This window comes from Cottoperca gobio, chromosome 15, assembly GCF_900634415.1.
Source record: "Cottoperca gobio chromosome 15, fCotGob3.1, whole genome shotgun sequence".
NCBI classification, from domain to species: domain Eukaryota; kingdom Metazoa; phylum Chordata; class Actinopteri; order Perciformes; family Bovichtidae; genus Cottoperca; species Cottoperca gobio.
This window is the reverse complement of record NC_041369.1, coordinates 1,393,460-1,420,066: the sequence shown is the minus strand read 5'-3', so window position 1 is coordinate 1,420,066 and position 26,607 is coordinate 1,393,460. Positions and strand designations below refer to the sequence as shown.

Sequence of the window (26,607 nt, the reverse complement as noted above, 5' to 3'; positions counted from 1 at the left end):
ATAGGTACCTATTTTCCATTTATGATGTATATAAACCTCCCAATTTATCCAATTTTTTCACCGTTTTCTAAGAGTACCCGACACATCCTTCATCTACGATTGAGTATCCAGAGCAACCAGCGATCTCTCTCTCCTGCCTTATTAGCACTGACTGAAATTTTTCATAAACTCAAGTTCCCCAAGCTGGTTTCAAATGTCTGGTCAGATTTGTACTCTTCTTTACTTACTGTTTTATTAAACAATATAATCCTCAATGTGAGGTAATAAATATATTCTTGGTCTTATTGATAGGTATTGTATTGTCTATTGATACTGAATTGTAACTGGTATTGGAAATGTTCAACTGACAGCACTTATATCCACTGTTAAAGAAAAAAAGAATTAAAGCACTCTGTGTACTATATGATATCCTTTAGCACTTCCTGACAGCAAACATTGCTTTGCCATATTTTATAAAACTACTTCCATTGAATCCATTAAATTCTTTGTATCAGTTGACCTTTGTATTAGGATCATGACTCAATAAACTGTAAAGCTGGATGAAGAATTTGGTAACACTTTCAATGTCTATAATGTGTTATAAACATCCTTATGATGTATTAAAATTCACTTATAGCACAATGTAATTATAGTTCTAAGCACTCATAAATATTCATAATGATTTATAGCAATAAACGTAATTATTATTATAAAGTATTTTATAAGGACTTATAAGGTCAAGTTTCATAATGGTTCTTTATTGTTGGTCACTCACCGGCTTTTCTAGTTGCAAGGATCATAGTGTGTTTGTCATGATCCTGGCTTTTAGTTTTTCTGTTTCTTGTTTTACTTTGTAAAGAACACTTGTCTTGTGTCTCGTCTTCTTTTATTTATTGTCTTTGTGTGTTTTCCCGCCTTTTGTGATTTGTTTGCCCTGCTTTGATTTCATCTTCCTGTGTCTTTGCCTGCCTCCTCCAGCTGTGTACTGTTCTTGTGAGTAGTTGTCTGTGTATGTCCTGTGTGTCCCATTGTTCCTTGTTGGCTCGTCGTCTATGTTTCCTGGTGTGGTCGTTTCTTCTGTGTTTATCCCTGCGTTGATCCTGGTGTTCCCTCGTGCCAACCTGGTTTGTCACGTTTTCTGTTACCTTAGCCTGCTCCATCAGTTTTGTTTTATACCAGTGTGTAGTATTCAGCTTTGTTTATTAAAGCTCACTTTTTGTTTGCAACGTACCTGTTGTGTGTACTGCGATTGGGTCCTCTTTTAACCGCACCGTGATAGAACGAACAGACCTAAAATGGACCGAGCAGATCTGTTTGAGGATGAACTTCATGAGCTTTCATATTTCCTCATATGTGTTTATGGAGAATGGAAAATAACCACTTGTAGGGAGGTCCAACAGGCTGCTCTTAGGATGGCATGCAGGAAAGTGGCTGATAAGCCCTGGCTGAGGAGTTTTTTGCCAGAGTGACGTAGAGACTTTTTAAACACCCGCGATTGCCAGCCTGATTTGCAGCCTGCCTGCCAGTCAGCTAGCCACCGGCCTGTTAGCAATCACCATGCTAACCACCACTTCATAAACATTGGGTTCCTGACTCTGCAGTCTGCTGATCTGCCGTCTCAGCCCCAAACACATTCCTGGGGACTTGGGAGGTCCTTGAAGTCTCCGTCGGTCTTCTAGGCTTCTGGGGAACAATCCCAGCCATTCCATTTGCCATCCTGACAGCTTCAAGTCTGCTCCTCAGCCTGAGTCTCCGCTGCTCAGTAACCCTGAATCTCCACTGCCGGGCTACAGCAGGTCCCTATGCCTCCTGCCAATCTGAGGGAGTCCCCTGTTCCGGTGTCCCCTTTCGAGCTGAAGCAGTCGCAAAATCGTCCTGCTGAATTGCGGTACCAACTTCCCCTTGCACTCTCCCGACTTTGTCGGTGGTCCCGCCTCGGCCTTCGTCCTTCAGAGGGGTCTTGTCACTTACTTCCAGAAGGGCTCCTTCGTCGTTGACCTCCTGTGCTGGACGTCTGGTTGCCCTCTAGTAAGCTTCCGCACGTCCGGTCGCCCTTTCCCCAGAGCGGCCCCGCTCGTCTAGTCATCCTACTGCCCTTTCCCCGAGCCCCACTCTCCTGGTCACCCTCAGATAAAACTTTTGGCCACCTCCTAAGCTGTCCCCCTGAGTTGCCCTGCTCCGCCTCTGCCCTGCCCCCTGACCATCTGCCTGGGGAATCTTGCTCCGCCCCTGTCCAGTTACCCTTTCTTGAATGTTAAATCTATGCAAAAACAACTTAAAATTAATATTTACTTTACCTAAAGCAAATAATCAGTTACTACCATTAAGAGTAACTGACATTCACATTATAATGCATTATAGAAATATTACAATGTAATACAACTATTAGAATTATGATGCATTATGATCCTTGCAAAAAAGGTCAGTGAGCGACCAGCAATTATGAAATATTATGATACTTGATATGATAAGTCATTATAAAAGTGTTATGATTATTGTTGTGAATTATTAATAATAATAGTGCTTATAACTATAGTTGTACAGTACTACAATCACATTATAATGCATTATAGACATGGGCGTCATAGAAAGTGTTACCAAAACCTTTTAGCAAATAATGATTAAGTTAATTAATGATAGCAGGAGGTGTGTGAGTTAGGAGTGATGACATGGAGAGAGGAAAACAAGTGTGGCTATTAAAGGGTATTATTAAAAGCTATACTGATTAGACATACAAATGGTTATACATGCATTGTTATCCAGAGTGGTTCATTTTCAAAGTGACTTAAACTAATTAAAGTGGCACAGCAACAAATTGCAAAGATTATGCTCATACATAGTGTCTTCTAAGATACATGTGAAAAAAGGCTTTTTAAAATATATTCACAATTTGCCAGAGGGTTCTAGTTCCTAAAGTATATATTTATACGGAAACATCAGGGTTCCTTTTCGGACAGTGATTATATTTGCTCACCTGCCCATCAGCAAAATAAGTAATTTATTTTTTGATACCGTAACAAATTTTCATTTAGTTAAATAAACTGCTTTTTCCAGCATTGTCTGAGTTGCTTTAGCACAGGCAAATAGGTAAAGGATGATTAAACGGTAATGATCCTGTGTCAAAGTTTGTTCTTTTGTTTTGTTCTCTGAAGTGCAAAAGGCTGGAGGAGGAGAGAGACGAGGCCGTGAAGAAGCTCAATGAGTTCCAGCATGGTGAGTTTATCTCCCCGGGGGTCCATACATGTTCAGTGACATGAGGCAGAAATGTTTTAATTCTTCAAACACGCTGTAATTTATGGATGTATTAATATAAATGGATACAATGTGTTAGAGTCAGCATTGCTGCCAATTTGTCCCAGAGGCAACAAAAAATGCAATCCCCTGCAGCTCTGTAATCATATCCACAGACTGATATTACAAAATATATATCTACAAAGGACCTTTTACATTACAGTCATTTAGCAGACGCTCTTATCCAGAGCAACTTACAGTGCACTAACTACAGGGACAGTCCCCCCAACTCAGGGTTAAGTACCTTGCTCAGGGATACAATGGTGGCAGCCCTGGTGTTGAACTCACAACCTTCTGGTGTTGTAATTGGAAGCCGTACCACTAGACCATCACCACCTTCTCAGTGCAAAGTCTATGAGATGAACATGGGCGAGGCTATGGATAGGGACACCAATGCACATGTGCAGTGGGCTGTTCATTGTGGGATCCGTACAACGTAGCATACCAACCATTTAACATTATTGTAAAAAGGGGCAGTCCATCCATTGTACCTGTCAAAGTCAGTGCTATATCCACAGGGAGTACTACCAAGACTGTGAAAACACTTGGAAAATGTTTTCTTGGGCTCTGACTCATTACTTGTGTGTCTCTGGTATCTTCCTTTGGACACAATTGTAATCCTTAAAAACTGGGGAGGTGGAGTTTTAAAGATGAGTGCATATAACTGGCAGTAACAGTGTAGCAAAAATGCTATTGAGTTGCTGTATGGGTGTTTTTAGTTTGCCTCTGCTGCTCCTAGTTTGAAAATTCTTAATAGTTGTCTGAAGTCCCCCAATTTTATGCAAGTGCAATACCAAATCACTGCAGTACCCATAAACTCAAGTTATGCAGCCAAAAGATATCCACTTGCAAGACAGCAATGCTCATTAGTGTTTAAAAAAGCAGGCTGAATGTAGTGATGTAAAAGTAAAGTTACATAACCATTATCATGCATGAAAAATAATGCAGCACAACATCTTGTGTAACTTCTATAAGATACACAAATTGATAAAGTGTCATTAGTCAAACGGGTTCATTATGCTTTGAATTGTTTGTGCTACGATAGTGGTGTAGAACTTATGATTAGTGGCATTGAATTAGCATTAGGCTAGTGTTAGTTTTGTATAAATAGACCTAATTGGACGTGATGATCTTTCTTGCATGCTTCAGTTAACTAAACTAAACGGTTACATATCAGCTCCCTCTTCGGTCACAATTTGCCTGTTTTGTCTTAGTTTAAAATGACTTTAAGGAACCACCCACTGAGGTTTAACCCAACCATTCAGATCAGTTCAGCCTCCTGAGTAGCTCCGTCCCCGAGAAATATTTGTATCAGGGCTGTCAAGCGATTAAAAAAAATAATCTAATTAATTACAAGCTTTGTGATTAATTCATCAATTAATTCTCGATTAATCGCATATATCAATATTTTCTGTGAGAGCTCCATGCAACGGGGGGGGGGGGCTGTCGGAGCTCCGTGCTTTGTGCTGTCGGAGCAGAAGTCAGGGGCATCTAAGAGCGTGATTGATCTGCGTTAATATTTGTGTCGCGTTATTTTTTCTGTGATTAATTAGTCGAAATTAACGCGTTAATTCGACAGCCCTAATTTGTATGGAACTTCCTTTGAAATAAAATATGAGCACACACAATGTCTGTTATACTTTATTGATGGTATTATTTTTACTCTGTGAATTCTGATCGAATGTCTAGAAAACATTGATAGACATATATTCAGCTTTGTGAGGGTCTTGGTCATCAGTTTTTCATGTTGTACTTGTCCTCTGTAACATAATCAGAATTAGAATTAATCAGACATTTCCATGTGAAGGAAATCAACCTTTGATGTCAATACACCTTAACAATACATATATAGTCATTTCTAATAGCTTAGAAATTGTGTTGAACATACAGTACATTCTCAAGAAGGCAGCATATGCATTGATAAGAGAACATGTGTTTGTTTTAATAAACATTTGTTTAGTTTGGAAATGATCTCAGCTATATGTTGATGATATCATAAATATATGAACCAGGACACAGATGATAGCATTGGAATAGCCATGTCGCTGCTTCAGCTTTTATCACAAACCAAACACTACAAATTTCAAATGTTTTGGCGAACCATTCAATTTTCCAAAATGATTTTCCTTACAGGTTGAATGTTTTGCTATGACCACTTTAGTGAAGACAGAATTTAAAATAGGGCTCCACATGTCAAAAGATAGAGCAAATAGTTTGTCTTTGTAACGGTGACAGTTGTGCGGATTTTCATCTGAATAAATCTGGCCCGTGCTCGTGTTTTCAGCAATTCTCCAGCCAAAACACATATTGTGTTTGACTTCCGCGTTAATAAAGGCTGCCTCACTGTGCCAAGCAGCTGCATATTAGGACCTATTACGTGATTTCATAGCTCTTAGAAAATTGCTCCTATTCACAAAGAAACGGCTGGGGGTGGGGCAGTAGGGTTGGTGGGGTGGGGTTGGGGGGTAGTGGGAGGACGGGAGAAAAAGCCCCCAACACACAATCATGCCTTTTCAATTGCCGATGGCAAGGTTGATGACAACATGACCATTGTGTTATAATGATAACACCACAAAGGCATCTGCCCCCCTCATCAAGGCTTCACAGCGGCTGCAGATACAATTTAATTCACTGCTCCGTTGGCGGCGCTGATACCATTATGCAGCTCGTCGGCACAGGGGTAATCACTGTCTTTCCTGAGAGGAGGATGAAAAAAGACAGACACAAAAAAGATGGGAGAAAAAAGAGTGATGATGATGGGGAGGCCGAAACTTACAATTAAGACTGCCAATTCTGACGTGTCAGAGCCCCCCGTTGACTCGTGCTCATACACTTTCAACACTGTTTATTTACCATGGCTACCAGTAATTATAATTAACATGTCATTTAGTTCAAGGCGTCCTTTCGTAGGTTGCTGAGTGTGGCCACGGCATTATGGAGACAGGCAGAGAGGAACGGAGAAGAGGCCGAGAATGAAAACTGCCAGCTAAGTGCTATTGAATGACTGATGTGGAGGGCGCTGGAGGAACGTGCATCTCGCCCGACGCTGGCGTTCATCAACTTCTTAATTAGGTGTCACTGGGGGAAGGAATTGCCCGCAGCAATGGCGCTAATGCTTAATTTCTTCCTTGCTCAACCACAATGTTTAATTAGCTAAGTGGTAGGGCATTCTTCAGGGGCGTTTTTTTTGTACTGAGGTGTGATTGCAGCTTAAACAATATTACGGTTTGTGATTTGGAATTTTGCCTGATTTTATACCCAGCTTTTCATGTCAACCATTGATCAAATGACTTTGTGCCATGTGAAAGGTGTCACTCATAATGAGTCCACTGAGAACTATCACTAACTCTGCAGTTCACTCTTTTAGTTCATTGTTTTGGATTTTGACTTGTAAACTTCGCTCTAATCAAACTGATTTCCAGCAGCAGCAGCTTTCAGTGAAAAGGCTCTGATAAACCCAGTATACACTACCTGCCCAGCTCCCAAACAGTAGACAGACAAAGTTAGCGACTAGATGATGAACATAGAAGAGCAATTATCAGCCAAAGAGCCAGATTTTTATCTCATGAGACCAAAATAGAGCCAAAAGGAGAGTGAATATATTGCACTTGCATTCAACAAGTCAACAGTTGGATGTGTAAATAGGCAATTGTTTGCTAAAGGAAAGCGGTCTTGCACACAATTATTTTTATACATGGACATGGCCAACGTCCAGATAGATACGAGTAAGTGGACCTCAAGGCGAGACTGCTTTGTCAAAATATGTGAGATGTTGTGTTTTCAGCTTGTCCTTCTGCCCTCCAAAGATGTAATGATAGTTTAACATAGATATGTGTCAAGGACCTAACATATCCAATAATCCTGTTGAAGATTATATTAGGATTAACTTTCAAACTGCTGTTTACTATATTATATTATTGTATAACAGGCCTTGTATACTTTTAGAAATATACCATTTTGGATATGAAATCAGCGCCTATATTCACTTGATTTACAAACATTCAGTATGTTATCAAATAATCTCGTAATATGCCTTTCTAGTGCAGCCCTGTTGCGCTAGATTGTTGTAGTTTAGCAAAGAATTAAGGCTTAAAAGCAAATGTTTCCATTCACCCTGGGTTAAGTGCAACATCACATGCATCATTCTTAACAAAGTGCCCACATACACTCTAAACTAGTATTCATAGTCATATGCTCTAAAGTTGTTTCCTGCATGTATTCAGTCTATACTCCATACACATTGGTCCTGGCTGATGAAAATAAAAAGGTAGAGAAAATGACCTGAATAAAAGATAACAACATTTAGTTCACTTTCTTTTGAATTCACATCATAATGATGTACATAGGTTAGTCACCATTCAGGCTACTCAGATGGCAAGCACAATAGCAAGCAGAAATATACTTCAGTGTCAAGTGTTACAGGGACTCTTATCTCGATTAACTGTGCAATGACGTGAGAAGTCCAAGGTATGCAGCCACTCATTTAGAACATCCTAACCATGTTCTTTGTTTCCTTGATGGCCTTTTGATCCAGTTGAATGGCCATGAGTTGACTTTTTAAGTTTGTATTGACATGAATTCAGTCATTCAGTAGAATTTTATATTATGCTTTTCATATTTCACTATCATTGTCACATAAGTGAAGGTTACCGACTTGTGGGCTTCTTTGCTAATGGGGACAATTTGTAAGATGAACATGCATTTCTTTGTTGTTAATTATTTTTTCTTCTTAGTTTCTCAGATGGTCATTGAAGAGGTCAATGCCATTCAGGAGAACCTGGAGATCGAGAGGACATGTAGAGAAAGTGCTGAAGCCCTAGCCTCCAAGGTAGAATTCATCTTTAGACAAATACTGTCAACAATACTGCATAAAGAAAATGAACCAGCGGTCTTTTATCCTATCTGTGCTATTTCTATGTTACTTACATTGTCTAAGTAAGCCTGGATTCAAGTTTGAATCAAGTCCAATAAAACATGCTCACAACCAAGAAGATGTTATCAATCATTTAAAACAAGGGAGGAATAATGTAATCAGAATTGTATGCTCTGTTGATTTAGAACAAGTCTGGCTAAACTACAGCATCAAATCAGCTTTTGAAGACACTGTGTTCGGTGTATTCCAGTAACCGTCACTTTGACACATTCAATTTGTATGTTGCAATCAAAAGCACTCTGTGGTCCTCCAGTTCTGCTTCTGTCCCCATATCTTAGTGTCTAAAATTGCATTGGATTCTTTTGATTCAGAGCACACTTTTTTGGAGTCCTTGCCAAAAATGTGAGTTGTGATTGAGTGGGGGAGCCTGGCACATAGTGATTTTGCAGCCCAATGGAGCTGAGCTTATCACTGTAATCATTTCTCATTCAATTTCTGGACAAAAGCCCTCACAGTCCACCTGGTTGGACCAGATTTTGGGCAATGGGAGGCTGAGGGAGAATTATGGTGAAGGCCGACTTTTAGGCCTTTTTTCTTACCACTCCTCGGCCTTCAGTCCTCCTCTTTGCTTTGGGTGTTTGTTATCCTCGTATTGCAGGGGTGGAAAGTAAGATTTCTACTGCTTCAAATGACCACAAGGTATCTGGGTAAATTGACTTTGTTGTTGATCAATGCTAATGGCTCCAAGCTTACTGGCTTTGAAAAACTGTATCTTTTGACTTTCAAGACACTCCCAATACCCGTCACGCATCTATTGTAGTTGTCTACTGCTCATTGCAATTCATTTTACATTTTTATAAAGGTTAAAAATGTTAGTCTTTAGAATAACAAATAATAAATGACAGTACTGTTATTATTAATCTAGTCATCACCATGGTGATGCTTCTGTTGAATCGCTGCTGAAATTGTGTAGTTTACTGTCTGCAGAAAAGTCCCCCCATGTATCATTTACAGTGACTGTTTTACAGACTACTGTAAATGATACATGGGATGGTGACTCTTAACTAATAATGACGGGCAAACAGTGCAAAATTTCTTAATTGACCATCATGCACACACGCACGCACATTTAATTTCTGTTACTCCCTTTAATCTAGTCCAGTTTGGACCTAATTATAGACAATGATAATATCAGTGTAAATGTGTTTTATGGTATTCACTCACCTACTGTATGTGAACATGTTTGTAAGTTTTAACAGTTCAAATGCCCCTGTGCCAGAGAGAATTATTGTTAACGGAGCATGAGTCAGTCTCTCCTTCCTAACTAAATGAGATTACTGCTGGGCATTGCCTAGCCGTATTACAAAGAGCTCATTGTTAATATCATGTCTGAAGCATTCATTTGCAATAACATTGACTAATTATAGGAGAGAAATAAAACTTCCCATATGGTAGAATATCTTGACTCGTATTCCAACATTCAATAATTCTCTGGTCAATAACTCATGACTCCAAAGGAGCAGAGATCAAGTTATAGGGGTATGACAGTTTACCAACATATCCATTCAAGATACTTGGATAAGGTTTGCTCAAACCAAACCAAGATAAGGCTTGCAGAAAATTATGTTTACATACCCTTCATCTCCTTCCACCATCTCCTGCCTTAGCGCCAGACATGGGAGTAAAATAGGTTTTTTAAGGTGCAATGTGTAAAATATGCTCACATAGGTAGTGTGCAAACACGTGACAAAACTGTGTGACGTATGCGTGCGACGCCATTTTGGATGGAAAACAAATCAACAATGTTGTCTAAAGCGAACAACAATACAACTCCGACTTCTTCAAAGTATTCTGACTCTCTGGAGTCCTCTGCAAAGGCAAGATTCAGAGAAAAGTCAAAATTTGCGGCCTTGACCCGTACACGCTAAAGCCGTCGGATTATATTGAGGATTTAGATTCATTACCGCCGATTGAATATCCTGATATTGTGAACTACCTTGTACTACAAACGTCGTGGGCAACCAACGCACAAATGAAGGCAGTACAGGCCATTGTGGCCCGCAAGTCAAAAAGTTTGCCCACCCCTGGCTTGGATGCTTATAATTTCTTTGTTTCTGGCTGGGTTGGTAGTCTTCTTACCAAACCTCTGAAAGATGACAGGGTGCTCGTCCATGCCCGTGTAAATCACTCTCAAAGAGCTCGAGATACACCGCTCAAGCCGTGGTTTGTGAGTGAGGAGAGGTCTTACAGTGTTCGGGTATATCATAAGCACAAATGTTTAACGTAAACATTGAAAACATAGCTTTAGCATGAGCTCTTACCAGATATAAAGTGGACGCCACACACACGGGTGAATTGTGCTTTTTCTTCTGTTAAATCCTCACGAGTTATGTTGCTAAACCACAGCTTAAAAATTTGACCAAACTGCAACAAATCTGAGAGCTGGACAAAAATAACACTGCTGTTTTATAATCTTCACGTGTGGTGTCGGCATATAGTTTACATTAGCCATCATGTGTGGGGACTGACCATGTACGTTTTGATGGTTTGTTTATTGGCGCTGGGTCTAACCAGAGTAAAGGCAGCAACAGAAAACAAAGTAGTCTCCCGACCGTGGGGAGGTCAGGAAAGCGTGCAAGTAGTTTTCTCGTTTCTTTGGATATAATCCAATAAACAAACTATCCAACCGCACACGGACCACGGATATAAGCACTCGGGCAGCTGTTCTTCTTCTCTCTGTAATGAGGGCAGACTGCAGCTACGCTGACTCACTATCACCTCTAGAGGAACAAGTGGTATTACAGGCTGGACGGAGCTCAGCTAGCTGTTAGCAAGCTAACTTCAGTAGATCTCTCTGCAACACAACATATAGACTTGACTTGACTTGACATGACGTCAACACTGTTACCTCTTCACATTCTGTTGATAATGTACATTTTTTGAATGTTTTAAACTTAAGATTCTGGCATATCTTACACATTGCACCTAGATAAGATAAATGAATAGAGAGAAGGGGATGGGTCAGAAGTGTAGAAGATGTAAACATCTGCCGAGTCTTGTTCTTGCTGGATTTGTGGCCATTGTTTCAAAATAAATATTCCAAGAATGAAATTAAACACAGATCTTCATTTCAAACACAATATAAAAACCGAAGACTTATAAAGCCCACAACACATTTTTGTCATTGTACTTTATGGAAGAAAATATCCAGGTTTGTAAGATTCAGGGTTTAGCAACCCTGAATATTTAGCAACTTATAACACAGAATCAAATGTGATGAATTGACATTGTCTTGAAATGTGTGAGAAAGATTATTTTGTGTGACATTTCACTGATTCTTGAGAATTTGGATAAAACAGGTTTTAAATTAAAAAAAAAAAGATTTATTGTTAAGAAATCTAAACATATGTGTTTATAGAACAAGGTCTTCAGCAATCGAGCAATATTTCTGGGCAACCTCCTGATTTTGTCATTTTTTCATAAATGATGTGTTTTTCCTGTCATTGCTTAGTATCATGCAACCTTCATCATTAGCATTAAATATACCAAATAATAATTGTGGACATAAAAAAAATTGCATTTTCGATTTGAAATAGACATTTACTTCAATACACCAACTACATTGGAGGAACATATTGTAGTCGTATTAATTTAAAACAAAGAAAGTTCCGTCTGACGGTGGTGACAGTGGGCTAATTACAACAAACTATTTGTTATGTACATGTTATCCTTCTGTAAATATTAACGGCAAAGGGCAAGATAAAAACTACAGTACAACTGCAATGTTTTAAGCATGAATAAGACAGAAAACCTGACGGTGTTGAATTCTGACGGTGTTGACAAAAACTCACGTTTTGACATGTCATACATGAGTTGTATATAGAAGCCATCTTGTTTTCTCTCTGTTGCTAGCTGCCTCTAGCCTTTACTTAAAATGCATACATTTATGTCATAATATAAAATAATTATTTCTTTACAAAAGAGACAGTGTTGACACATCATGGTTGTGACAGTAGCAACATAAATAAATATGTAGAAATTCTTGAAAGAATAGCAAACTTACAGGAGCCTGAACGCTCTTGTAGCATTGAGCAGATGTGGAGGGTGGACAGCGAGTCCTCAGGAGTACAGTTCATCATGTGGTCGCCTGATTTTATTGCTTTTTTATAAATATTTGACGGTGTTGACAAAAACCTTGGACACATTTTGAGCAACCATAAAATAAAGTGAATATATTTGAACATTCATTGCTTTTAGTTTTAAAGAAATATTGGACTCTACTGTTTCATTTGGTATATATATTATACATTTTAAATGAGTTGTTCACAATTTTGTATCGAATTGAAATGACAATCTCTTGTCTGGGGACAACTGATTTTCTGGGCTATCATATAATCATATAATTTATAAAATTAAAGACAAACATATGAAAAAATGTGTGCATTTGTGCAAAAGACCCTCAGATGATCAACCCTGATTATTTTAAATGAGAAAATGTTATTTCTTTTCAACGGAATCAGCACTTTCCTTAGTGGGACATGTTTTCGCCAAAGTCTCAAGAATCAGTGATTTATTTTCCTACTGTCAAGAATTGGCTTCAGAAAAGACATAATGTAACAGGCGATGTCTGAGTAGCCCACTACTGGTCTGACAGCAGGAATTCATCTATTTCTTCTTAAGAATATACTAGCTAAAAGCTGCTAAAATGGCAGTCTAAGTTCTAATCTTATTCAAGCTCTTCCTCCTCTTCTTCCTTGAAATAAAATTGTTTCCATAACTAGACCCTTCCCTGCCTGCCTTGCTAATGTAGCAGGGTGTATGAACACTCACTGTGGGGGGCAGGTAGACTGATAGTCCTTAATTAGCCATAACGAGAACGTATCCATACATCAACTATTCACTTAGTTAAAAGCAACACATTTATTCACCATTAATCCAAGTGCTGTGAATAGAATAAGGTTGGAATAAGTGACATCACCTTTTTGAACAGTGTTGACCTTGCAATAGCATTTCAGCAACATTGTAAAGTCAAAATTGCTGCACTATGAGGGTGTTAACATCAGTTTATTACTAATTTACATTTAAATCAAATCCAAAATACATAAGGAGGTGTTCCCAGAGGAGGACTGACAAATTGAACCCTGTATTCATTTCTTTGTACCTAATGATGGTAATTTTGCATACCAACTATTCCCGAGCCCACTCCGAAAAGAAGCAATTCCTTAACTCCTCAACATTTTTAATTAAAAAGGCAACTGGATAGAGCTAGCAATTTACATCCAGTCAAATCAGAATGGGATTTTTGTGTTGATGTTAGATCAAAGGTTAGAGTAAGGGGCCGTGACTTTGTATCAGTGACTTCCGGGAAAGCCTGATGCTCTGTCATCCTTGATTTGTATGAGTATGTAATTTTATATGTACATCTCTTGCGAATTGTAGATTATTATCAAAAGGACGTGATTCCATGTTATGTAGTGTTGATTGCATTTCAGAAAAAAAAGATGCAGTCTGAAGGGCATCAGCAAAAGATGGAATTGCTCCCACCAGGATTCCATTAATAAATGTTTCTTTTATGGCTCGCCTTTTCTATTTCTCCTTTTGTCTCCTCTCTAGACACATTTCTACTTTCAGAGGACATGAGGAAACATGCATAATTGGCACCCATCTCCTTCCTTAGGGTTCATTCATGTTTTACTTAGTGATGGTCTCCTTATGGCCGCCCTGATGATTGAACTTTAAGAAGTGGATTGGGCATTGTAGCAGTTTAGTGTGTATGCTTCATGTAGAACGGATCAATTTGCAAATCATTTTAAAGGCAACATCACATAAGAAGACGTGTTAGAAGTGATCATAACACAGAAAGACATGATGCACAGAAATGCAAGATGCAAATACACATTGCATCAAAAACTGTGATTACATTTAAAAGGAGGGATATTCGCTGCCTTATTCATGGTCTGCTTGTGCTTCTTGTGCGTCTGTTTTTCCACACCTTGTCATTGCTTTTGCATGCGTCCTGCCATTATGACTGATTGCAGGGCCAAAGAAAAAAGGAAATCAACAACATCTCATCTGCCCTGTCTGTCGCTCTGCTACCTTATTTCTTTGCCTGTTTTCCACTATCTTAATACAAAGCATACTTATCACTCTATTCAGATCTGAGAAATGAAGGCACTGTAATCCAATCTTGCATTGGGGTATGTTGAGTGTATTCATTCATTTCAGTGAAACTATTTACACTTTAGTGTTATTGTCAACAACTGTAGCTACTGTTGAGCACATTATCTGTGAAATTATTTTCCATTCAAAAGTAATCTTTGAAAAGTTCAATGTTACTGCTTGTTTGTACCACCTTTCCTACTTGATCATGTCCAACAGATTCAGAAGAAAGCTGTTCCCTGCTCTTAAGTGATTCATTGTTTAAATATATACAGTACATACTATATATATATATATATATACAAGTACTACTATATACTAGGCTATTATATGAATTTGCGTAAAATTTGAAATGCAAAGGGAACAGATGGTAGGCTACAATGTTTCTTAGGTTTTATTGTTTAAAAGTGGATATTAGCTCAGGGCTTGAATTGGAATAAAAAAGATGGCAGTACTCAACGGTTTTGAAGGAGCAAGCAGAGATCTCAGATGTTATCCAGCAGCTTAACTAAAACACATACTGTAGCTGCACTGCAGCACATCTTTGACTCACTTCATGTCTTGTTTGAGCAGGAACAACACAACCCTGTGCACCTGCAAGTATTAGACAGTGGCAGTACTGTAAACTAAGTTGAAATACTACTCAGTTGGACATAAATGTATGTGCACATACTTCAGTTCATTTAATTTCAAACCTTTATATAAGTCTCTTATAAGAAATCTCTTATAAGTCTCTTATAAGAAATCAATTGAGGGAGACCCTCATTTTCAATGATGATGCTTTAAAAGAAAGTTGCAGGTTCTCTATGGCCAGTTGTACAGAATCAGCAATACAATACACAATATTATTGTCAGCATAAAGATACCAACCATTCAAAGAAAAGACAATATCAGTGAGGACAATGGTGAAGAGGACTGGACCCAGAGTGAAACTTGCGGCACACCCTTTGTTACCACCAAAAACTCCGATTGTGCATTTCCTGACTTCACACACTGATGCCTCTCAGATCATTCAGAAACCAGTTGCAAGCCTTTTTACACAAATCAATGTAACATATTTTTTGTAAAAGCAACGGATGATCAACAGGATCCAAAGCTTTTGACAGATCCACAAAAAGAGCAGCACATTGTTAGATATAAACCTGGGTGACTTGCAAGAAAAGACTTAAATTGGTTGTTTACCAAAGACTCCAGGATGTTTGCTGAGCAGGGTGATTTGGAGATTGGGCAGTCATTATTTAAACCATGCTTATCACCACCTTTAAGTAAAGATTTAGGTACAGATTAATTCTATGCATTAGTTGCTCAGTAATAATTGGAGCTGACAGTTTGAGAAAATTAAGTCCGATTCATCCCCTCCAGTTAAACTCCTGGTATCAATAGTTTGCAAAGCTTCAGGTACATAATTAGGAGAGAAGGGATGAAGGTCAAACTGAAACACATGGTTCATAGTGCACACATGATCATCATGAATGCTCTTTTTTCAAATAGATGCCCTGCATCAGCAAAGTGTTTGTTGAAGGCTAGGTAAAGCTCATACTGTTCAGTAATCATAGTCAGGGAAGGGAATTTGTTTTTATTTGAGTTTACTGCTATCCAAAATTGTGTAGGGTCCGAGTAGGACTCCACATTGGAGAGTAGTGTCCCACTTGAAGCAATGGAGCACTATTCTTCTTTGGTTCTTTGAAAAATAATTACGTTTTCTGTAGAAAGAAAATGACAAGAAAGACAATTTCTCAGCTTATCACAGATCATGCCTTTCTTCTTTTTTCCTGTTTATAATTGTAAGCCGAGTATGATGCCAATGGCCAGAAGTTAGTTTAGCATGTTTGGAGTTTACATTTATAACTATTTAGATAGAGTTAGTGCGTTTTAAATTGCTTTATACATCAATTGAACACTATTTTATTATTTTTTAATTGTTATCACCTTAAAAATAAATGAGATTGACCGTGTATTTAACATTTTAATGTGCATGTAATGTGGACAGCGCACAACAGCACTTGTTGAAAAAGTGACTTAATTTGTTTAAATAGCTTCTTTAACATTGTTTGCCATAGAATGCCAGTGACAATCACATGTGTATGTTTCTCTTTGTACCTCCTCACTAGTTGAACCGTCAGAACCGGTCTCTGAAGAGGAAAAGCATGATGATGCTGCCCCACCTCAGCCCAGAGACCATCACTGAGATCAACCTTAAGGACGAAGAGGAGGAGGAGAGTGAAGAGATACATGCAGCAAGCATGGTCTGCCCCTCTCCCCAGTGCCAGAACACCATCTCAGGTACAAGAAGTCTCCAGCAAGTCTACATAGCCAGAGCCACGTAGAAAAAGCCCAAATAGTTGTGGCATTGTTCAAGTAGTTCAAGGTTTTGGTAGGTAGCAGCCTTCAATGAATCTTACCGTTTATTAATACAGCGCCACACATGGCAGATCATTACACGTCACAGGAGTAGTACTCAACCTATGAAAGCAGCTGTGTAATGTGTTCTGCTATGTATACTTTATTAAAGTTACAGCAGTGATTTAAAATGTCTTGGAAGCTAAACATTCATTAGAGAAACCCTGTGTTACAAACATTAATTGCATGTCTGTGACAGGACACAAAGTGGAGTGCATACTGCATACTTGGTCACTTGTATATGTTTATTAACCCACATTTCGGGCCTTAGACCTTCATCTGATAAATTCAATTTCTATATAAAATCTGAATCATCATTTTATCCAATGAAGGTCTAATAAAGTTATTGATAAATAAGTCCATCAATGACCATCAGTGTGCAGGATTCTTTGGTCATTTGAATAGAAGTGCAATCCTCCCACTCCGTCTGTAACCCAGTAGGCTCAGTTCATAATTTTTCAATCAAAGTAAAGATTGCTAAACTAGTCATTTTGCATTGCATATACATAAAGTAAGTAACCAATAACTACATACAGTAGGTTCAGTGAGTCTAATGTACTACTTTACTACACATCCAGCTGTCTCTAGGAAATGTCATGGTCAGTTCTTTTAGTCAATCAGTAATTATACCTCAGGTGATAATGGCTTCATACTCCATGATGTTTTTCCCATCATGTTGTTCAAGGCTGTTGGCATTATAAGAGAGATAATCATTCCATTTGCAAATGATGTACTCTGATGCAGGAGACGATTGAATACAGAAATAAGATTGTGGGCTTATTTTGTTGGAACATTCATAATTTCATGTTAATGGACGGCTAGTCAAGTCACTTTCCTACCAGGGAACACACAGGACACTTTCACTCTACAAGTTTACACTTCTACTGTATAAAGGTTTAAACTGAGTATAATTCTAGAACAGCTGTTGTCATTTCTGAGCTGAGCACATCACAGGTGGAGTCCAAAGAAAAGTCTCACCCTTGTGAAAACTGCTTGTCTGTTCAGACATTCTTTAGCATTTTCATTTAATGAGAGATTTTTATCCATGAGAATACTTGTCTTACTTAGCAAAGGGCACTCCATCCCTCACCAGAAACAATTTTAAGTGTCAGCAACCTTTTTCTGCTTAAGTACTCTCATAAATGTCTCAGCCTGGTCCTGCTGTGAGCTGCTTTGTAGTAACAGATTTAATCTTTGTGTAATTTCAGAAAAGATTTCAGAACCAAAGTGTTCCTCAAATCTCCTCGGCTGAGAAATTCCTGAATATATATGTATATATATATACATATATATGTATATATATATATACATATATATATATATATATGTATATATATACATATATATATACATATATATGTATATATATATGTATATATATATACATATATATGTATATATATATATATATATTATATGTATATATATATGTATATATATATACATATATATGTATATATATATACATATATATGTATATATATATATACTTATATGTATATATAGTATATATATATATATATATACATATATATATATATATATATATATATATATACTTATATGTATATGTATATACATATATATACATACATATACATATGTATATACACACATATATATATATATATACTGTATATATTTTACACTATATTTATACACATTACATTTAGCTTTGCAAACACATGACAAAAAAATAAATGAATGACTAGTGCCGTATATTCTCCTGTGTTCTTCTCAGTGTTTTACTGCTGTTCTGGAGTACATATTATGTATTAAAAAAGCAACTCAAATCTTGTATTTTAATTACATTCTGTGTATTTTGGCCTCTGGTAATCGGTCTCCATAATATAACCAGTACTTCCCCAAAATTACACTAAGCTCACACTAACCTTGGTTGTACCAACAGATTCATAAGTAAGTAAGTAAGATTTTGTTTATAATTACCTGTCTGCAAAAGTAAAGTTCTTTACATGGAAAAACATACATTTACAGTTATAAACAGACACATATACAAATACAAATACAGAGGACACAAATAAATTACAGCCCCGATACAGGAAAGGCAAGTTGGTAGAGATTAGTTTTGAGAAAAATGTTTAGTTCAAGTTCAAGTTCTGGTCAAAGATAATACCCAGGTTTCTTGTGGAGGGTTTAACATTGGGGGCCAGAGGGCCGAAGTAGGATTTTATGTCTGGGAAAAAGTTTTCAAGACCGATAAGAAGGACCTTGGTTTTGTTTGAGTTTAGATGAAGGAAGTTAAGAGATATCCATTCCTTGATAGCAGCCAGGCAGTTATGGAGGGTGCTAACATTACCTATGTTGTTCTGTTTCACTGAAATATAAATCTGCGTCTCGTCAGCGTAACAGCAGTGAGCGATATAGTTGGACTAGCTAAGAAGGTTGTCGAGTGACATGTATAGGGGGAAAAGGATGAGGCCAAGGATTGAACCCTGAGGAACTCCATAGTGTAAAGGGGCAGATGAGGATACAGAATTGTGTATAGTAACCTCAAACTGCCTATTTGACAGATAGGACGACAACCAGTTGAGAGCAGAGCCTGAGATACCAACCCACTTATTGAGCCGTTCCTGAACCTAAATGGGGTGATCAATGGTGTCAAATGCAGCCGTTCAGTCAAGAAGGATCAGGATAGAATGTTCACCATTGTCAGCCTGCATGAGGATGTCATTTGTCACTCTTTGTGGTGCTGTTTCTGTGCTATGTTGGTGATGAAAGCCGAATATTAAAAATATTGTGACACCTTACGAGATAGGTCAATAGTTCTGTTGATTTGGATCAAGGGCGGGTTTTTTTAAGATAGAATGGACGCTTGCCATCTCAACAACATCAGGAACACAGCCAGAGGTGAGAGAGAGATTAATAATCGAGAGTAGGCTGGGGCCCCGTGTAGGCAGGACGTCTTTAAGGAATTTAAAGGGGATTACATCTAAAGGACATATGAGATACAATTTCAATTAAATTGTGCAAAGAAATAGGGGTGAACTCAGACAAGAGAGTAGGACAGTAGACTGGTGGGTCAGAAGAAACAGTAGCATTGTCACAATTAGACTGAATTATATTGATTAATAACATCAAAGAACAACATTTTTATTTATTTACAGTCAACAGGGAAGAAGGCAGATACAGCAGTATGGGCAGGGTTAACAAGCCAGTCAATAGTGTTGAACAGGAACCTAGGACTATGTTTGTTGTCACTGATTAGACCTGCAAAGTTGGCAGCTCTTGCCTCTTTGGTTGAGTTGAGACAATAATTCCTTCAGACGGAGGAGATGGACCCTGAGGTTTGTTTTCTTCCATCTACGCTCTACTCTTCTAGATTCCCTTTTCAGTTGACGAATGATGTCATTAATCCAGGGGCAATAGTTAGCTGCAGAGAATGACCTGGTAGTGCAAAAGCAATGCAATTGTGGTCAGAGACAAAATCGAACATAGAGAGAGCGTTCAAAGATGAGTCGAGGTTAAAAACAAGGTCAAGAGTGTGACCATGTACATGCGTAGAGCCTGACACCTGTTGAACAAGGTTAAAAGACTTGGTAATATTTACAAAGTTAGTTGCAAACGAGTTTGAGAGGTTGTCAATATGCACATTAAAATCTCAAGCCATTATAATTCGATCATACTTAAGAAACACTGAGGTTAACAGTTCAGAGAATTCATTTTCAAAAGCATTATTTGGTTTGGGTGGCCCGTAAACAACCAAACATTTGAAAGAAAATATGTAATGAAATCTGATTACAGGTAATAAAATTGTATTAATTTTTTCAAACAGCTGCAATACTCCCATCACGACCTGTGGGCATTTGGAGATTGAGAGTCAGGTAATTGGGAGGAGAGAGTTCCACTAGGGGGCAGCAGTCCCCAGGTTTAAGCCAAGTTTCAATTAAAAGTAAGAAATCCAAGTTGTGAGCTACAATAAGATTGTTAAGAATAAAAGTCTTGTTTAGGAGAGATCGTGTGTTGCACAACACAAACACTGCCGAAGCGAAAGGCTTGGCTGAGTGTGAACTATTGATGGAGAGCTGAGTGACATTGTTGGTGTTAAGTGCAGGCTGACAGTGTTTGACACTTGTTGGTGGTTTGTTGTTAATTATAACAGAGATAGGATGGACAGGACGAGGACCAGGCTCAGCCAGAGAAGTAGAGGGTGTTATCCTGGCTGAGGGAGAGCCAGAAAGATGTGGAATAGGTGCATGGTTTAAAGTATAGTCTCCACGTGCAGCTAAGTGTCAGGCTGAAAAAACAACGCAATTAATGAGGTTTGATGTCAGTTGCTCTTTCACCATTTGGATGGATACCGTCTTTTTTGTAAAAATCTCTCCTGTGTCTGAAGGAGTCAAAGTTGTTATAATGTGTTGTTATTATAACCTATATCAGTGCAGAAGTTCATTAACCAGCAGTGCAGACTGAAAAGGTGGATAAAGTGCTCTAAGCCCTTACCTAGAGATGGGATGGGGCCAGACAGGATACACTTTTTAACAAGACGAGGGGCTCAAAGTCAGACTGAAGCTTAGTTGATTGCCTTGACAAAATGTCATTATTGCCAACATGCAAGATGACAGTATGGACAGTTGGATGGCAGTCAAGTAAGGCTGAAATGTGTAAGGAGAGGTCGGAGACTTTACATCCAGAGAAACAGTAGGTAATGCCACAAGGGAGCTTGACAAACCTGGAGAAATCCATGGGTTTACCCTTTAGTTTAATGGATTTGGTTTTGGTGAGGTGACAACAATGTCATCCAAAGGTAACATAATTTAGCATAGTCTTCGACCAGGGGAACTGTGATGGAAATGCAACTCAGGAAACTTGATAAGTGTTTAACATTGCTTTGATTTTCTTTGTGTCAGAGCTACAGCATAAGTTGGAGGTAGCACTAAAGGAGAAACACCAAGCAGTTACTGATCTTGATGCAGTAAGAGAACAACTGAGTGAAACCAGGGAAGAAGTAAGTTTAAGATTTTGTGTTTCTGTTACTTAGAATACACAATACATTTTTCCTCATAATAAATCCATGTCAACGGCAAGGCTACCAAATTGGTAAAGGCCTCTTCTCTTCCTTTGTTGCGGTTTTTAGTCTTGTACCTAACTTAGGTAGGGTGTGCACACTGTCCATCTTTTTTGACTAAACCAGCAGCAGCATTCAGATTAATTGCAATTATTGCTGGTATGTGCAACATTTAACCTTGGTATGATTTTAGCCTTGCGTCACTATAACTCATCAGTAACAACAACAGAGTGACATTAGCATGGAAAGGGAACTACAATCTATCTATTAACATTCAGCCTTGCAGCTAAACCAGCCACTAAAAGGCCATAACGTATACTGAATGGCATTGGTTGCCAACTACCAAGAAAGGATGTGGGCCTCCCTGAACCCTGGTGGAGCTTCACTCCCGTCCTGCACTCTCGACTTACTCAAGCTACATGGATAGCTAGTCTGGTGTCCTCTTGTGTTGCCAACTGCTCACTGACGGCCCACGGCTCTGCTTCATCTTCAGTTCATGTGGGTTAACAAATGGATGCAGACAGAAATGATCCAACATTTCTCATATCTCCTTCTTCCACCTCTCTCTCCCTTCTTCCTCTCACTTCCTTCTTGACCAATCAGAAGGACAAGTGACCATGTGACCATGATAGTTTTCTCTGCACTTTGCCAGACTGTCATTATGTTAGGTTGGGAGAGCACCACTCATGTAAGACAGTGAATTCTTCCTTATACCTCCCAGTTTCCATGTGCTGCCCCAACTGAGCTGTGCAAGGCTACATTTTGTGCTTCTTTCTTTCTTTCCAGCTTTTTAAAAGACCAGACCAGTGTCTTTATCTCTACAAGTCATGCATACTTTGCATAAGTGCTAGCCATTTTCCATGGCATACCTGTATAGTTTTTCTTGGTGACTTCTCTTCCCCTGCAGGCCGCTGTTGGTTCTCATTGATTTCAGCATGACCCTGTAGAAAGTCTTGCTCATCAGTTTCACTTACAGTAAAAAGAGTGACTCTAAATGTTATATGTAAAAACCTTCTTTGTCATCTCCATTTAAACAATGACATTGCTTACTTTAAAACAAAACTCCTAAAATCTTTCTGTATTGTTTCTCTATTCTGTCCCTCCTTTGCAGCTGCTGAAAGAGAAACACGATAACACTGTTTTAATCGCTGAGACAATGGGACAAAAGAAGCTCCTGGGAAAATATAACAGAGGTTAGTGGGGGGTGCACTGCACATGGTTCATTTGGTTGACATCTTTAGAAACACTATCACTAATAATACAACATAAAAAAGAATGCAAATAATGAACATGGTTTTACTTGGTTATACCAGGGTATTACAATTAATAGATTGTTAATATAGACTACATGTTGTACTTTACTGGTAAAAGGCATGAATGACCCATCGTGGAAATCTTTGTGTAGTGTCTCAATTTGCTGTGGAGGAATATGAGGCCTTACAGGACACTTTGAACCTGGAGAAGGACCTGAGGACAGAGGCAGAGACCTTTGCCAGAGCGGTACGTTTTTAGAGGAGAGGAGATGAATCGAGGATGTACAAACTGAGATGAACTGATTAGAATTTAGTGGTCAAAAGTCAAGGTCATTCTGACCTCAAAAGACACATTTGGCCATAGCTCAAGAATGAATAAGCTAGTTATAACAATTTTACACAAAGGTCTTAAAGGATAAAATGATGACATTTTGGATCGACATGGATGTAAACTGCAACTTGATTGGTTGATGGATAATTCTAGCCATCCATATTCCTCCCTTATTCTGCGCATCATGAGTTTCATTATGCTATTTTGTCCCTTGCAACAATCCTGACTATCTTCCATACGGGGGAATATCCATCTTCCATGTGGTCCTCTCTTCAGATGGTGGTCGAGCAAAGGAAGCTGAAGAGACAGAGTCAGATCCTGATGCAGAGCTCCTTGCCCAGTCAGGCTCTGCAGGAAGCCCTCTGCCAGGTCAGCAGACTGAGCCAGGACCTGGAGACACAGAGGCTGGAGCAGCACAACCAGGTCTGTGACCACAACTCATGCACAAACTGTGTAACATAACACATGGAGTTGTGCTTCTTTGGTTCTAGGTTGAGTATGATGGACATGGAAGAGTTAGGAAATGGTGAATACAACATCTGTACAGAATGCAAGCTCCTGTGCATGTGAAAGTTAAGCCTCGTTTTGAGACTTCCACATTTGTGTCCTCATAAATAACTTATAAGTATTTGTAATTTAGGGACTTTTATTCTAGTTGTTTTAAATTAATGTGCAGAAGGAACCATTGATCTACTACTACTGTGCTCGTGACAGTGGATGATGTAACCATTGATGGCGTCCTCCTCAGCTGAGCTCTAACGTTAGGTAGCTCAAGTGAGCTAGCAAATATAAGAAATACATTATATATATAACCCATTCCTGTGTTTTTCCCTCTAGTTTATATGCATCAAAACAAGAATTATATAGCTGGTTAATTACACAGGGATGCCTGGTGAATGATCACAGGACATGGCAGGAAAACTTAGGCGCTGTGATCTGCCAGATTAATAATTAAAAGCAGCAGAACAGCTTCCTCTGGCACTGATGGAAGACAATTAGAGCTGAGTGGGATCACTGATCTCTTCTGGTGCCGGGGTGGAGGTGAGCCATACCCTTCATTTGAGGAACAATTAAAACACTGGTTAAGGAACTGGGGTTGGGGAGTGGTTGACTGAATGTCAACTGGCAGCTTTCCATTGATGCCCATCATGAATCATCAGAATTCTGCAGAGCTGCTCTTTTTAGTTTTATTAAAATATTTAGCATATATATGTTAAAATGTATCACATTTTCTGTGTGAATAGTGAATAGTGTGAAAGTGAATGAGAAGGAAATGTCATTTAAAGGGCCTACAAAATGATATTTCGTCAGTGTTATTGGGCTTGGTATATGATAGAGGTTGCATATCTATTGTGAAATGTGGCATATATATATTTTTAATATTAATGTATTCGTAATAAATCACAATCATAACAGCATAAAAATGACTTCCGCTAACAACAATCGATCGCTGCGCCGAAAGCATCCACTTCGGCAATGTTCGGGTGATGACATCACAAGTAGAATACAGCCGCTGCCAGTGTTCGTCTGCGTTACAGCCACCGCTCGTCTGCGTTGAAGCGTCCAGCAAAGACTGTTATTACGAGAAAGAACGGACAACAATCGATCGTCAAGGATAATTGTGAAGCGATGTGTTGTATGGGGATGTGGGGCTGTCTCCAAATCTAGCTTTCTGTGGTCAAAAGATGATAAAATGTCGCGTTTATGGACAAGACAAGTGCGTCGATGAAACCGACGATTTGTGGGCAGCACTTTGAGAGATCGTATTTCGAATAAACTATGCTCGCCAAGGAAATTAGATTCAAAAAGAATTTAAAACTGAACGCAGATGCTGTGCCTACAATACTGCCGAGACCCCAGCCAGCACAAGCCAGCACGCCGACTCAAACACGTCCACCGGTGCAGAGTCCTCCACCAAAGAGACGACGAAATGCATTCGCCAAAAGGGAGAGAGCAAAGGTAAGCCGTGCTGCTTGTTTACTGTATTTATTGTTTCAAGCATAAAGCCATAATCGGTCTAGGCCTACTGTATGTAACGAGTTTACATACAAATGTAAACTGTAATGTAAATGTTTCCTAAATTTCCGTCGGGATGAATAAAGTATCTATCTATCTATCTACACCAAGCCCTAGCCAAATATCTGTGAGTTATTGTTTGTAGTATTAATAACTTTAGCTAATTACACTTCATTAGCTTAATTAAGTATAGATTCAATGTTTATAACAGGCTTCCCCATTTTATTCTGTAGTTTGAGTAAAAGCGTGAGTCTATTTAACTTTTAACTATCACCATATTATTACAGAATCTCACCGGCGGTATGCCACATGGCGATACATTCTGTAACATACAAGATAATACATGTCAATGGTAATCACTTCAACCTTATTTGCTTATTTATCTATGTATTCTGTAACTTTGCCAGAGTGACCATTCGACTTCCCAAAAGTGTTACGCCTCAGACACAGGGAAGGAAGACTCAATTGCACGACTCCAGACACAAGGGTAAAGTGTAGAATAAACCAAAACTTTACTTCCAAAAAACAACAAAATAACAACTCAAAACGCTCACAAGGAGGATATACAAATTTCTCTGAAAAGCACACTTCATGGAACACTGGTAGTTGCACATGATCTCACAAGGATATGACAAGACGAACTGACCCACGACAAGGGGAGACAGGACAATTTATACAAGAGGTGAGTGGGAACAATCAGGGGCGGGGCAGACGCTGACGATGGTGGGAAACCACACAAAGACAGGAAGTAAACACAACTCTACAAAATAAAACAGGAACACAAATCCAGAGTCATGACAAAAAGTACATCAAAGGTTTCTGAGCTCTATACATTTGTGCACACAAGTAATTTACTCATTACGTGGCTGATCACCTGCTTGCTGTCTGTCCCTCTTCGAATACCTTTGGTAGGCTGTCTGCAACACCCAAACATCCAGACACTTTGATTTGAATCCTGGGTGATCTGTTATGCAGGTTGTTTGCACCATGTCCCTCATATTCATTGAATTCCTCCATGACATCCTTTTCTTGGCAGCAGCTCTTCAATTGCTTCCATAATTGTACAGTTTTCATATGTACACCTAAATGTACAAAAGAAGAGTGGTAAGGACATGTACACAATATGCAATATCCAGAAAAAGGCCAATATTAACGTCATCTTAATGTCATACTATGTATATGACTGTGTTTCACGACAGGCTCGTAAGCAGCTCAAAAGCCTGTTATGGTCGTACGGAGGTCGGATCTATCTAGTAGCAACTTGTTACCTGTTTCACGT

General features: G+C 38.7%; 1 protein-coding gene across 1 annotated transcript in view; it reads left to right on the top strand.

The window, feature by feature from the left end:
- Positions 1 to 8,003: 8,003 nt before the first annotated feature.
- Positions 8,004 to 26,607, top strand: part of shtn1 (shootin 1) — a 36,661-nt gene continuing 18,057 nt past the window's right edge. The window contains exons 1-6 of the mRNA XM_029450167.1: positions 8,004 to 8,098; positions 16,414 to 16,585; positions 21,571 to 21,668; positions 22,840 to 22,921; positions 23,134 to 23,228; positions 23,589 to 23,735. Of these exons, the coding sequence (XP_029306027.1) occupies positions 8,012 to 8,098; positions 16,414 to 16,585; positions 21,571 to 21,668; positions 22,840 to 22,921; positions 23,134 to 23,228; positions 23,589 to 23,735 (681 nt within the window). The 5' untranslated portion in view covers positions 8,004 to 8,011. The remainder of the gene's footprint in view (positions 8,099 to 16,413; positions 16,586 to 21,570; positions 21,669 to 22,839; positions 22,922 to 23,133; positions 23,229 to 23,588; positions 23,736 to 26,607) is intronic.